This window comes from Nycticebus coucang, chromosome 6 (assembly GCF_027406575.1).
Source record: "Nycticebus coucang isolate mNycCou1 chromosome 6, mNycCou1.pri, whole genome shotgun sequence".
NCBI classification, from domain to species: domain Eukaryota; kingdom Metazoa; phylum Chordata; class Mammalia; order Primates; family Lorisidae; genus Nycticebus; species Nycticebus coucang.
Genome location: NC_069785.1, coordinates 42,630,695 through 42,645,759, shown reverse-complemented (window position 1 = coordinate 42,645,759; position 15,065 = coordinate 42,630,695). Strand labels below are relative to the sequence as shown.

General features: G+C 41.1%; 1 protein-coding gene across 1 annotated transcript in view; it reads right to left on the bottom strand.

Moving 5' to 3' along the window:
- Window positions 1-228: 228 nt before the first annotated feature.
- The window catches only part of RAD51 (RAD51 recombinase), a 29,538-nt gene continuing 14,701 nt past the window's right edge, over window positions 229-15,065 (bottom strand). The window contains exons 7-10 of the mRNA XM_053595901.1: window positions 3,985-4,098; window positions 2,674-2,803; window positions 2,348-2,469; window positions 229-1,114 (exon numbers count right to left, since the gene is read on the bottom strand). Coding sequence (XP_053451876.1) covers window positions 991-1,114; window positions 2,348-2,469; window positions 2,674-2,803; window positions 3,985-4,098 — 490 coding nt within the window. The 3' untranslated portion in view covers window positions 229-990. The remainder of the gene's footprint in view (window positions 1,115-2,347; window positions 2,470-2,673; window positions 2,804-3,984; window positions 4,099-15,065) is intronic.

The window sequence follows — 15,065 nt, the reverse complement described above, 5'->3', positions numbered from 1 at the left end:
GATTTATGGAATAAAAACAAAGGCCACAGGAAAGCCAAGGTATATCTGTTTTATAACATTTTCCATTCAGTTGAAGGACAAATAAGCATAATCATCTGAATGTTGGACTTACCTTTCTGTTTCCAAATCTTAAAGCAGCGGTTTTCAACCTGTGGGTTGTGACCCACAGGAAATGTATTAAAGGGTTGTAGTAATAGGAAGGTTGAGAACCACTGTCTTAGAGCAATAGAAACCAATCACCCTATCCAATGTCAAAAAGACATCATGGAGACCCTATCTTGAACTATTCAGTTTGCACTAGAATTAACTACTATAAACAATACATTCTCTACAAATAACTACTTTATTAGCACCCTAAAACTCAATCTCTTACTCAGCCTTTGAAATACTTAAGATTCCAGAATTATCTTAAGTTAGTGTTAGCAATAAAGACCAAACAAGTAGATGGTGAAGGGCTGATGGCTTAGCAGACATTGAATAAGACTCTTTAATCCAAAACAAATTCTTACATGCAAACATTCAAGCATACAACTTAAAAACCTGCTTCTGATTGATGGGAGAGTTTTATTGACATTGAAAGAGAACTTGCGCAGAGACCCATTCCCTTTGCTACATATGTACCTCAGGTATTTTATTTTACCATTATTCAGAAGTGAGAGAAGGGTCAGGTCTCCCCAGCTTTAGTTCTCTCAGAGAGATAAGATTTCCAACAGATAGCTATTAGATTTGAGTCAATCTCAAGGCACCATGTCAAAGGTATTTCATACCTCTCCTCCAAATCCAAAGAAATCAGACATTAATGCACTCCAGAAGGAATAAACACTTCAGATCAGTTATGATTACTGACCTGTTTCCTGTTTATACCATTAGAAAAGCTGATACAATAGCTGTTTTTCCTGGCAGTCACAACAGGAAGAGGCCTGTGTGGAGAGTAGTCCTCTCCATTAGGATGCAGAACTTAAGGTTTATCACAAGGGAAAAACCAGTGATTCAGTCTTTGGCATCTCCCACTCCATCTGCATTTATGGCAAACATAGCTTCAGCTTCAGGAAGACAAGGAGAGTCATAGATTTTGCAGATTCTCGTTTCCCCTCTTCCTTTCCTCAGGTACAGTCTGACCCAGAGACATAAAGCCCCAAGTTATTAAAATTAAACACTTCCATTCCTGACTTTATGATATAGCTAATACTTTTTTAGACATACAGGCAGTCCCCAAGTTATAAACATCTGACTCATGTACAACTAGCGCTTACGAATGGAGGCTATTACAGTAAGTCTCCAAGTTACAAATATCTGGCTGACATATGACTCACACTTATCAAAGGAGGCTATTATAGGTAATAGATAAGTTGTATGTAGGTTTCAATTTACATACAAATTCAACTTAAGAACAAACCTACAGAATCTCTTTTTTATTTTTTGAGGCAGAGTTTTACTTTGTTGCCATCTGCAGAGTGCTCTGGCCTCTTAGCTCACAGCAACCTCAAACTCTTAGACTCAAACGATTCTCTTGCCCCAACCTCGTAAGTAGCTGGGACTACAGGTGCCCGCAACAACCCCTGGCTAATTTTTAGAGATGGGATCTTACTGTTGCTCAGGCTGGTCTCAAACTCCTGAGGAGGCTACCACTAGGAGGCGATCCACCTACCTCAGCCTCCCAGTGTCAGGTAAATTATAGGCATGAGCCACCACTCCCGGCTACAGAATCTATCTCACTGGTATTCTGGGGACTGCCTGTATATGCTTCCTCTTAGAACAGTAATTCTTAACCTCTAGGTTGCGACCCCTTTGGGAATCGAATGACCCTTTCATAGGGGTCACCTAAATACATCCTGCATATCAGATATTTACATTACGATTCATAACAGTAGGAAAATTACAGTTATGAAGTAGCAACGAAAATAATTTTATGGTTGGGGGGGTCACATGAGGAACTGTATTAAAGGGTCATAGCATAGGAAGGTTGAGAACCACTGTCTCAGAAGGAACCTGGAGATATTTCTGTACTGTATTCCTTATTGTACTTCCAACCTAGAAGAATCCATTTCTGCCCTGCTCCCTCTCTGAGTGGATTGTCTATATTGAAACAAACATTTTTCTTTAATAACCAGAGAGAAGCACATCAATTATTCATATTTATTCTTCCATACTTGTAAGTTTTCAATTCCTTTGTGAACTGAAAGCAAACACCTATCCCAACCAGAGCATGACACTTAGATTTAGTAGGAGATCCTAAGTGTCTAATTATACAACAGTAGCTTTAACAGAACTTAAGTGGAAATGGTGTATCTTCACATCTATTTCACAGTTAATATGACATTCCAAAAAGCATCTATCCTATCATTACCTGGTTGTTGATGCATGGGCGATGATGTTTCCTCCAATAGGTTTTTTGGGATCTGCAGCAAACATGGCTGCTCCATCCACCTGGGCTACCACCTGGTTGGTGATGACCACTGCTACCCCAAACTGATAAGAAAGGGATCACTGTCAGTTTTGTGCTACAGACATTTAAAGAACCTTAATGCTTTCTTCCACAAACTAATGTGGAAGAAAGTTCTTTTCTAACTGATAAGGTTGATGAAACAGGCATTGATGTTCTGGTCTCCTAGCAAGGCTCCTAGAAGTCAGTCACTGGAAATAGGCAATCTCTATCTCTACCCCACAACTTACCTCATCAGCAAGCCGCAGAAGCATCCTCAGAAACCTGGCCAAGTGCATCTGCCTGGCTGAGAGCTCACCTCGGCCTGAGTAGTCTGTTCTGTAAAGGGCGGTGGCACTGTCTACAATAAGCAGTGCATACCTATAGGGAATAAGGATTTTCTGAAGCCTATTTCTTTTTTTTTTTTGTAGAGACAGAGTCTCACTTTACTGCCCTCAGTAGAGTGCCGTGGCGTCACACGGCTCACAGCAACCTCCAGCTCTTGGGCTTACGCGATTCTCTTGCCTCAGCCTCCCGAAGAGCTGGGACTACAGGCGCCCGCCACAACACCCGGCTATTTTTTGTTGTTGTTGCAGTTTGGCCGGGGCCGGGTCTGAACCCACCACCCTCGGTATATGGGGCCGGCGCTCTACTCACTGAGCCACAGGTGCCGCCCTCTGAAGCCTATTTCTAACCTTTGTCAGATTTTCCTCTCTTCCTCACCACCCTAAAAATCTCATATTCATAGTTTCACTTGTATATAGAGGTTTTTAAAAAACTGTTTTTGAGAATCTCACTCTTTTCCCTAGGGGCTAAAGGGCTGCAGCCTAGCTCTCAACAAACTCAGATTCCTGGGTTCAAATGATCACTCTGCCTTAGCATCCTGAGTAGCTAGAACTACACACTTGCCACAATACTCAGCTAATTTTTCTATTTTTAGTAGAGATAGGGTTTCATTCTTGCTCTTTCATTCTTGAATTCCTGAGCTCAAAAGACATTCCTGATTAAGCCTCCCAGAGTGCTAGGATTCCAGGTGTGAGCCACCATGCTTGGCCTATGAAAGTTTTATTAAAATTGTATAGTCCAGGTATAGTGGCTCACTTGAGCTCAGGAGTTCGAGACCAGCCTAAGCAAGACCGAGATTCTGTCTCTAAAATTAGCTGCATGTTGTGGCGGCCACCTATAATCCCAGCTACTTGGGAGGCTGAGGCAAGAGGATCGCTTGAGCCCAAGAGTTTGAGATTGCTGTGAGCTATGGAGCCACAGCACTCTACTGAGGGCAACAAAGTGAAACTGTCTCAAAAATAAATAAATAAAGAATAAAATAATTATACAGCATTCACATCTGAGACACTGTTAAAGAAATAAGATATCCAGCAAGTTGAAGTAGATCATGGCTTCATTTTTTAATAGTGACTTGACCTAAACCACCAACTAAGAATGTTAAAATCAGCATTAACATCCTCATTTCTAATTCAAGTGACTATCAATTTGGCCAAACAGCCTTCACAAGATTTAGGGCAAGAGCTGAACATATTTAGTGTCTTGTAATGAGCACATACCTAGATTCTACCATCATGGCTGAAGCTTGATAAAGGAGCTGGGTTTGGTGGTCTGTGTTGAACCCTCGAGCATATGCTACATTATCCAAGACATCACTGCCAGAGAGGCCGTATCTAGAAAAGAGAAAACACTTTTAGGCTGTACACTGAATTCAGGTAGATGAGAATTTCATCTCTAACACTTACATTACCTGGACAGGTAGGTAAGAAATGTTATCAGTTTCAGGGCCAAAGAATAGAATTCCTTTTTTCAAGAACAGAATTCCTTACTATTAGGAATTCAGGCAAAGTATATACAAGGTCTGACAATTAAGTTCACGAACTTGTCCTAGAAAAAGTGCTACATACCTCATTACTGAAAATCACTATGGTCACCTTTGAAGTATTCTTCTTGGGAAGCTATATACCGATGCCAACACCCACTCCACCCTTCAAAGCAATTTTGGAAGTCCTTTTCTACAATATAATCAGCTGTCATATTACCCTTAAAGTCTTCAATGTCATCAAAATGTCTTCCTTTCAATATTTCCTTATCTTCAGGTAAAGAAAAAAGTCATGGCCAGGCCTGGTGGCTCATGCCTGTAATCCTAGCACACTGGGAGGCCAAGGTGGGCAGACTGCTTGAGCTCACAAGATCGAGACCAACCTGAGCAAAAGAGAGACCCCATCTCTAGTAAAAATAGAAAAACAGAGGCAAGAGGATCACTTGAGCCCAAGAGTTGGAAGTTGTTCTGAGCTGACGCCATGGCACAGGTTGAGACTGTCTCAAAAAAAAAAAAAAAAAAAAAAAGTCATCAGGGGCCAGATCAGGTGAGTTGGGAGGGTGTTCCAATACAGTTATTTGTTTACTGGTTAAAAACTCCCTCACAGACAGTGCTGTGTGACCTGGCGCATAGTCATATTGTCATGATGCAAGAGCTATGAGTTGTTGGTGAAAAGTTCAGGTCATTTTTATTTAATTTTCTGATGCACTTCCTTTTTTTCTTTTAGTTTTTTTTTGGCCGGGGCCGACTTTGAACCCACCACCTCCAGTACATGGGGCCAATGCCCTATTCCTTGAGCCACAGGCACTGCCCTGCACTTCTTCTCCTTTTTTTTTTTTTTTTTTGTAGAGACAGTCTCACTTTATGGCCCTCGGTAGCGTGCCGTGGCCTCACACCGCTCACAGCAACCTCCAATTCCTGGGCTTAAGCGATTCTCTTGCCTCAGCCTCCCGAGTAGCTGGGACTACAGGCGCCCGCCACAACGCCCGGCTATTTTTTGGTTGCAGTTTGGCTGGGGCCGGGTTTGAACCCGCCACCCTCGGTATATGGGGCCGGCGCCTTACCGACTGAGCCACAGGCACCGCCCTGCCCTGTACTTCCAAATAGTAAACTGGGTTAACTATCCAGTTGGTACAAATTCATAATGAACAATCCTGGTATTAAAAAGGGTTATCAACATTGTTTTGACTCTTGATTTGAATTAATTTAATTTTTTGGTCGCAGAAAATTGCCTGACTTCCACTGTGACTCTGATAATTTGTTTCTGAGTTGTATTGGTACAGCCATGTTTCATCGCCAGTGATAACAGGGCCCAAAACATCATCTTGCCTCTCTCTAATAGGTCTTGGCAAACATCGACTCTCCTTTGTTTTTGTTTGTTGGTGAGCTCTTTCAAGACCCTTTTTGCATATGCCTTTCTAATGCCAAGACTTTCAGGTAAGATTTTCCTATTTCTTGGCCAGGCACGGTGGCTCATCCCTATAATCTTACCACTCTGGGAGGCTGAGATGGGTGGGCTGCTTGAGTTCAGGAGTTCGAGACCAGCCTGAATAAGAGTGAGACCCTACCTCTACTAAAAATAAATAAAAACTAGACTAGCTAGGCATCACGGCGGGTGCCTGTAGTCCTGGCTAGTTTGGAGGGTGAGGCAGGAGGATCGTCCAAACTTAGTTGGTCTGCTTTGCTTCCCAGCCAGTGGATGATTTTGACACATTTTTGTAATGCTTTTGTCGGTTCTGTTTGTTATTGTCATCCTGAACTCTTTTTATCAGTGATGCATTCTCTCCTCACAGAAAAACGTTTGATCCGTGTGCATACTGCTGTTTTCTTCATGGCATTATTCCCATGAACTTGGACTACCATGTCCCTGATTTCACTTCTACTTTTGCCACGTTTAACCAGAAGTTTAATTTTTGTTCAGTGGTCTAATTCAAGCCCTGACATTCTCACGATGGCACACCAAAACCCACAACAATAATGAATGTCACTCAGCAAGACACTGCCATATGTTGACGCGAACACATCTGTGAGAAGCTGATATACCAATGTCGTGAAACCTTTCTGAGTTGTTGCCACCCAAAGCACATGGTGGCAAGTTTGTGAACTTAATTGTCTGATCTTGTATAGAGAGATGACAGATGCAACTACCTTGAAGTAGATCTACTGGCAACCCTTCAGGATAAACTAAATCTATTCTTTTTTTTAGAGACAGGGTTTTGTTTTGTTACCCAGGTTAGAATGCAGTGGCATCATCATAGCTCATTGTAACCTCAAACTTCTTGGCTCAAGTGATCATCCTATTTAGCTTAAGTAGCTGGGGCTACAGGCATGTACCACCTTGCCCGGCCCAATTCTGTTCCTTGATGACTCCTGAACTAGGATACATTATCCTGGAAATACCAAGGGCAATGACAGCATTGGGACAAACAGAAATGATGAATCTCTCAAAACTTAAATTCATATAAAATGTTGCTCTATGGGAATAAAACCTTCTAAGCAATGACCTCAAAGTGGAAAAAGGTCGAAAAAAGCAAATAAACGTATTTCAGTTCTTCTACTCTGCCCTTTTCCCTTGCTAGAATCTAATACAATTTTGATAGAACATGTGACATTTATGTATCTACTAATAGTATGATGAGTGATTTCTTAATTCATCTTATGCCTCAAATGATTTTTTCTTTTGTTAAAACAAAACAAAACAAAACAAAATGTCTTCTATTTTCATAGAATGACGTATATTTTCTCACCTTTGTAAATGTTCAGGGTGGCTCAAGTAAGACAATTTCGTTCTCATTAAATGTACTGTAATGAAACCTTGTTTCTTTTAAAGTAGTTCAATATATTCATGTATCAGAATTAAAGTAAATAACAGCATGTTAAAAAAGTTTTCCTTTAATTCTCAGATAAATGTGAATCTCCTTCTGCATTTCCAGAAAATTTGGTTTGAGTCCTTTTTATAGTACTTGGAAGGATCTACACTTTGCCATTCTTTTATTCTACCACAAATTCCTCTCTACCTACTAGTACATTTTATATACCTAGTAAATTCTGAATAAATGTTGCTGAATGAAGATTTTAGCCACAACACAAAAAGAAAATCATATATTATCACTTTAACTCAAGTAATGGTTTCATAGCTCAGTGGCAAATTTGTCCAAAGGTTATATATAGGTTAGTTGTTTGTTTCACTTACAATACACAAAACCTTTTTGTGTGTGTGACAGAATTTTACTACTGCTCAGGCTGGAGTTCAGTAGTGCAATCATAGCTCAATGCAGCATAAACTCCTGACCTGGAACTATCCTCCTGCCTTAGTCTCCCAGGTAGCTAGGACTATAGGAATACGACACTGTACCTGGGTAATTAAAAAAAAAATTATTTTTAGAAATGGGGCCTTGTTGGATTGCCCAGGCTGATTTTAAACTCCTGGCCTCAAGCAGTCCTGTTGCCTCAGCCTTCCAAGTTGCTAGGACTACAGATGTTAGCTTCCATGCCTGGCTCCACAAAACATTTTTATTTATTGAGACATGGTCTCACTCTGTTGCCCCAGCTAGAATGCAGCGGTGCCACCACACCTCACAGAGCCCTCTCAAACTCCAGGGCTCAAGTGATCCTCCAAGCTCAGCCTCTCAAGTAGCTGGAACTATGGTGTATACTACCAGGCCCAGCCAATTTTTCTATTTTTAGTAGAAATGGAGTCTTACTCTTGCTCAAACTTCTGGTTTCAAGTAATTCTCTTGCCTAGGCATCCCATAGTGCTAGGATTACAGGCATGAGCCACCGTGCCTACCCATGTTTTCACATTAATATTACCTAAAATCATTATAGTCCAAAAGTACAATAACAGCTCCTTTATGAAACAGTTCAAAAGGGAATGTTTTTTATTTGAGACAGAGTTTTACTTTGTCACCCTTGGTAGAGTGCTGTTGTATCATAGCTTGCAGCAACCTCAAACTCTATTTATTTATTTGAGACAAGAGTCTTACTTTGTTGCCCTCAGTAGAGTGCTGTGATGTCATAGCTTACAGCAACCTCAAACTCTTGGGCTTGATTAGCCCAACTAGTTGGGACTTCAGGCACCTGCCACAATGCTGGGCTTTTTTTTTGTTGTTGTCATTGTTGTTTAGCAGGCCTGGGCCAGGTTTGAACCCACCAGCCCCAGTGCATGTGGCCAGTGGGTTTGAACCTGACCCAGGCCAGCTAAACAGCAATGACAACTGCAACAACAAAAAGCTGGGTGTTGTGACGGGTGCCTGTAGTCTCAGCTACTTGGAAGGCTGAGGGCAAGAGAATGGCTTGAGCCCAAGAGTTTGAGGTTGCTGTGAACTATGTAGCCACTCTACTGAGGGTGACATAGTGAGATTCTGTCTCAAAAAAGAAATTAAAAAAAAAAAAAAGAATAAATAAATCACAGGTATAAGGCAAAAAATAAGATACAACGTCTTTAGTACTGTACTCTGTAAGTCTTCTAGTTTTGCCTCAGGAAGCATTGATATAACCTATCAGAAAGGGAGATGATAAGTCTTTTTGCAATTAGAACATGAAGGTTTACCAGAAAAAGAGTTATACTCACTTTTCTCAGCAGCACTCACAAAGAAGACTATGAGAAATCTGTGTTTAGGTTCCAGAAGCAGAACATGAATTTTTCAATTCCCACAGCTTAGAAATAGTTGGCTAGAAATAGCATCGTCTCTCATAGTGTTCCCTGAACTTTCTTAAAGATAAGAATAATCTGGAACACCTGTTACCAAACAAGTTCCTTGGCCAATACAGATTCAATGTATATTAACAAATACCTCAAGTTATTCTTTTTTTTTTTTGAGACATAGTGTTATTATGTTGCCCTCAGTAGAGTGCTGTGGAGTCACAGATCACAGCAACCTCAAACTCTTGGTCTTAAGCGAATCTCTTGCCTCAGCCTCCCTTCGTAGCTGGGATTACAGGCACCGGCCGCAACGTCCAGCTGTTTTTTTTTTTGAGACAGAGCCTCAAGCTGTCACTCTGGGTAAAATGATGTGGCATCACAGCTCACAGCAACCTCCAACTCCTGGGCTCAAGTGAGTCTCCTGCCTCCGCCTCCCAAGTAGCTGGGACTACAGGTGCCTGCCACAACGCCCGGCTACTTTTTTTTTTTTGGTTGCAGCCATCATTGTTGTTTGGCGGCCCAGGCTGGATTCGAACCCACAAGCTCAGGTCTATGTGGCTGGTGCCTTAGCAACTTGAGCCACAGGCACTGAGCCCCAGCTATTTTTTTTTTTTGTTGCAGTTTGTGGTTGTTTAGCTGGCCTGGGCAGGGTTCAAACTCACCAGCCTCTGCGTATGTGGCTGGCATATGAGTGCCGCCTCTCAAGTTATTCTTAACATGTAAGTGTGAAAAACTCAGCTCCATCACCACAAAGGGGTTGTCATTCTCTCACAGTACTTATAAGAATTTTTTAAAAAGGTGGTGATTCTGTAGTTAGCAACTGTGGCCACGGTTCTCAAACTTTACCAAGCATCAGATTATTTGCAGAGCTTGCTAATCCTAGCACTGTAATCCTAGCACTCTGGGAGGCAGAGGCGGGTGGATCACTTAAGCTCACGAGTTCAAAATCAGCCTGAGCAAGAGCAAGATTCCATCTCTAAAAAAATAGCTGGGCATTGTGACGCACCTGTAGTCCCAGCTACTAGGAAGGCTGAGGCAAGAGGATTGATTGAGCCGAAGAGTTTGAGGTTGCTGTGGGCTATGACACCATAGCATTCTACTGGGGGTAAGAAAGTAAGACTGTCTAAAAAAAAAAAAAAAAAAAAAAAAGTAATAGATAACATTATAATGTTATATAATGTGTATACTTTTATTTGGCACTCCTGGTATATAAACAGAAATTCAGTTATAAAAATTTTTCTTGATAGTTAGAATGGATTAAAATAAGTTAATATTGGAGAATATTCTCTTTAGTAAAGTATCACAAAAATGGAAAAGCAAGTTCCGGCTCAGGGCCTGTAGCTCAGCAGCTAGGGCGCCAGCCACATACTGTTGGACTGGCGGGTTTGAATCCAGCCCAGGCCTGCTAACAATAACAACTACAACCAATAAATAGCACGCGTTGTGGGGGGCGCCTGTAGACCCAGCTACTTGGGAGGCTGAGGCAAGAAATCGCTTAAGCCCAAGAGTTTGAAGTTGCTATGAGCTATGACACCACGGCACTCTAGCCAGGGCGACAGCTTGAGACTCTGTCTCAGAAAAAAAAAAGGAAAAGCAAGTTCCAATGTACTCAATACTAATATGAAGCCAGGAGAGCTACTAATATACACGCACACAAGAGAAAAAATTTAATTCAAGTTGGAGGGAGTGGGGAAAAAGGAGGGAAGAGTATTAGTATCCTCCCACCCAATGGGCAGAATGTAAGGGTATATGGCACACCTCCTGGGTGCTGGACACAACAACAGAGACCTTACCTAACAAACACAAACACTGTAACTTAATCGTTTGTACCCTAATATTAATCTGAAATAAAGAAATAAATAAAAATAATTAATAGGGAGGTGCCTGTGGCTCAGTGGGTAGGGCGCCAGCCCCATATACTGAGGGTGGTGGGTTCAAACCCAGCCCCAGCCAAAACTGCAACAACAATAAAAAACTAACACAGTTTAATATTTAAAATAAATAAATAATTAATAAAAATTTTATCTGAACATTTTTCTTTCTTGGCAAAATAGCCAAACATGGTCCTAGTTGGTAAATATTAATTCATTCACTAACAAACACTAAATGCATTGTTCTAGGGCTTGAGGATACAGTGAGTAACTAAGACATAGTCCTTGCTGTCATAGCCCATATTCTATATTTCATCTATCCTATCTGAATACTTGTTTATATTACTAGACAAAATCTTAGTGACTGTCTGAAAGAAAACCCTTTTTGGGCGATGCCTGTGGCTCAAAGGAGTAGGGCGCCAGCCCCATATGCTGGAGGTAGTGGCTTCAAACCCAGTACTGGCCAAAAACTGCAAAAAAAAAAGTCCTTTTGCTTTAAGAAAAGACTTGTTTTGTTGTTCCAGCTAGAGTGCATATACAGAGTGCAGTGGCGTCATCATAGCTCACTGTAACCTCAAACACCTAAGGCAAGTGATCTTGCCTCAACTTCTGAAATAGACAGGAGTATAGGCACACCACCATACCTGGCTAATTTTTCTATCTTTTGTAGAGATGGGATCTTGCTATATTGCTTAGTCTGGTTTTGAACTCCTGGCTTCCGACCTTGGCATCTGTAAGTGCTGGGATTAAATGATTATGTCTAGTCAAGATTCCTTAAACTATTAAAAAAGCGTACTTAATTAAATGTAAATACCTGGGCCAGGCCTGGTGGCTCATGCCTACAATCTTAGCACTCTTAGAGGACTGCCTGAGTTTAAGAGTTTGAGATTGCTGTGAGTTATAATGCCACAGCATTCTACCCAGGGCGACAAGAATGAGGCTGTCTCAAAAAAATATAATAAAATAAAATAAAAATAGTGCATGTAAAATATAAATTCTGTACAAGACTGCCAAAACAATTTTGGGAGGGAAGACACAGTTCAGTATACACAGCTTCAGAAAACTAATATGTTGCAAGGGAGTAATTATTTTTTCTTGATAGGAAAGAGGCAAAGGGTAGCAGTTATTGTTCCAACCTCGTATTATGTGTCAGTGTTATAGAATCAATGAGTTGGACTCTCAAATTATAAACTGGGAAAGAGAATTTGATTACAAAATTATATAACTAGAGAAAACACTCTCATCAATCTTGTCAAGCAGGATCCAACTTAAGTTTGACATCTCAAAATGCAATTAATTATATTTTTAATCACTTGGCTTCAGTAAAATGTGTGGCAGGACATAAATTACCATACTTGACCCTAGGCAAGGAAAATAAGTAAAATAATTTTAAGAGTTTATGGGGTGGCGCCTGTGGCTCAAGGAGTAGGGCGCCGGTCCCATATGCCGGAGGTGGCGGGTTCAAACCCAGCCCTGGCCAAAAACCACAAAAAAAAAAAAAAAAAAAAAAAAAAAGAGTTTATTTGAAAGCTGCATTAGATACAGAAACATATTATTCACTAGCATTAATGAGGCACAATTAAAATACCACAAAATTGACCTGCTTAAAGTATAAAATTCAATGAGCTTTAGTGAATTTGCAATTGTACAACCACAATCACAATCTAATTTTAGAATATTTTCATCGTCCCTCAAAGATCTCCCAAGTCCATTTGCAGTTACTCCCTATTCCTACCCTCAATAACCATAATTCTACTGTCTCTTAGATTATCACCTTCTGGAAATTTCATGTAAGCAGAATCACATAATATGTGGTCTTTGTTTTTAAGTTTATCCACATTGCAACATAAGTTTTTTATTTCTGAAGAATATTCCCTTGTATGAATAAAACATTTTGTTTATAAATTCACCAGATGGTGGACATTTGGGCTATTTCCTGTTTGGAGCTATAAAACGATTCTATAAACATCCACATACAAGTCTTTTTGTGGATGTGTTTTTATTTCTCTTGAGTATATAACTAGAGAGAAACAGCTGAGTCACATGGTAAATTTAACTTTTTAATAAACCGTCAAAGTATTTTCCAAAGTGACTGTGTTATTTTATACTCTTAGCAATGTATAGAGTTCCAGTTTCTCTACATCTTCCCCAATATTTGTTACTGTGATTTTAATTATAGCCATCATAGTGGGTGTGAAGTGGCATTTTACTGTGCCTTTACTTTGCATCTCCCTGATTACTAATGTATTTTCTTTCTTTTTTTTTGAGACAGAGCCTCAAGCTGTCGCCCTGGGTAGAGTGCCATGGCATCACAGCTCACAGCAACCTCCAACTCCTGAGCTCAAGCGATTCTCCTGCCTCCGCCTCCCAAGTAGCTGTGACTACAGGTACCCACCACAACGTCCGGCTATTTTTTGGTTGCAGCCGTCATTGTTGTTTGGCAGGCCAGGGCTGGATTCAAACCCACCAGCTCAGGTGTATGTGGCTGGCGCCTAAGCCACTTGAGCCACAGGCTCCATGCCTACTAATGTACTTTCATGTGCTTACCTGACATTTGTATATCCTCTTTTGAGAAATATCTATTCAAATCCTTAGCCCATTTTTATTTTTCTAAATCTTAGCCGCCCTTGGTAGAGTGCCGTGGTATCACACAGCTCACAGCAACCTCCAGCTCTTGGGCTTAGGTAATTCTCTTGCCTCAGCCTCCCAAGTAGCTGGGACTACAGGTGCCTGCCACAACGCCCGGCTATTTTTTGTTGCAGTTTGGCTGGGGGCCGGGTTTGAACCTGCCACCCTCGATATATGGGGCTAGCACCCTATTTTGCTAAATTTAAAAAAATTTTTTTGAGACAGAATTTCCCTCAGTCACCCTGGGTAGAGTGCCATGACATCATAGCTTACAGCAACCTCAAACTCTTGAGCTTGAGCAATCTTCCTGCCTCAGCCTCCCAAGTAGCGAGGACTACAGGAGGCCACCTCACACCCAGCTAGTTTTTCTGTTTCTAGTAGAGATGGGGTCTAGCTTTGCTCAGGGTGGTCTCAAACTCCTGAGCTCAGGCTATCACCCACCTTGGTCTCCCAAAGTGCAAGGATTACAGGTGTGAGCTACCGTGCCCAGCCTCTTTTGCCCATTTTAAATTGGGTTATCTTTTTAGTGCTGGGTTGTAAGAGTTCTTTATGTATTCCGGATACTATTTTATCAGAGATGATTGTAGTGTCTTTTTATACTCCTTAGGGTATTTTAACTTTCTCTTTTCTTCTTTTGAGACAGGGACTCACTCTGTTGCCCTGGGTAAAGTGCAGTGGCATAAAATCATCATACCTTCACTGCAACCCCCAATTCCTAGCCTCAAGCTACCTTCCTTCCTCAGCCTCCTGAGTAACTGGGACTACAGGCATGCACTGCTACCTCCAACTAATTTTGTCTATTTTTTTTGTAGGAATGAGGACTCATTCTTGCTCAGGCTGAACTCCTGTGCTCAAGCCATCTTCCCACCTCTGCCTCCCAGAGTTCTAGGATTACAGGTATAAACCATTGTAGCCAGCCCACTTTCTTGATGGTGTCCTTTAAAACATGAAAGTTTTAAATTTTGATGAAAAGAAAACTCACTCTATTATCAATTTATTCTCTCATGAACTGTGTATTTGGTATAATGGCTAAGAAATCTTTGCTTTTGCCTATCTCAAGATCACAAAGATTTTGTTTTCTTCTAAAAGTTATAGCTTGAGCTCTTACATTTAAGATGCTCACTCTTCTAAAATCAATTATAGTAAAATGTACATAACCCAGCCTGAGCAAAAGTTAGACCCTGCCTCTATTAAAAAGTACAAAAACTGAGGCTCTGAACCTGGGGCTCAAGCGGCTAAGGCGCCAGCCACATACACCTGAGCTGGCTGGCAGGTTAGAAAAATCCAGCCCAGGTCCGCTAAACAACAATGACGGCTGCAACCAAAAAATAGCTGGGCATTGTGGCGGGTGCCTATAGTCCCAGCTACTTGGGAGGCGGAGGCAGGAGAATTGCTTGAGCCCAGGAGTTGGAGGTTGCTGTGAGCTGTGATGCCACAGCATTCTATCCAGGGGGACAGTTTGAGGCTCTGTCTGAAAAAAAAAAAAAAAAAAAGTACAAAAACTGAGGCAAGAGGCTCACTTGAACCTGAGACTCGGAGGTTGCTGTGAGCTATGATGCCATAGCACTCTATCCACATCGATAGCTTAAGTCTTTGTCTCAAAAAAAAAAAGTATATAACATAAAATTGAACACTTTAACCATTTTAAAGTGTATGTTTCAGTTGTATTATGTA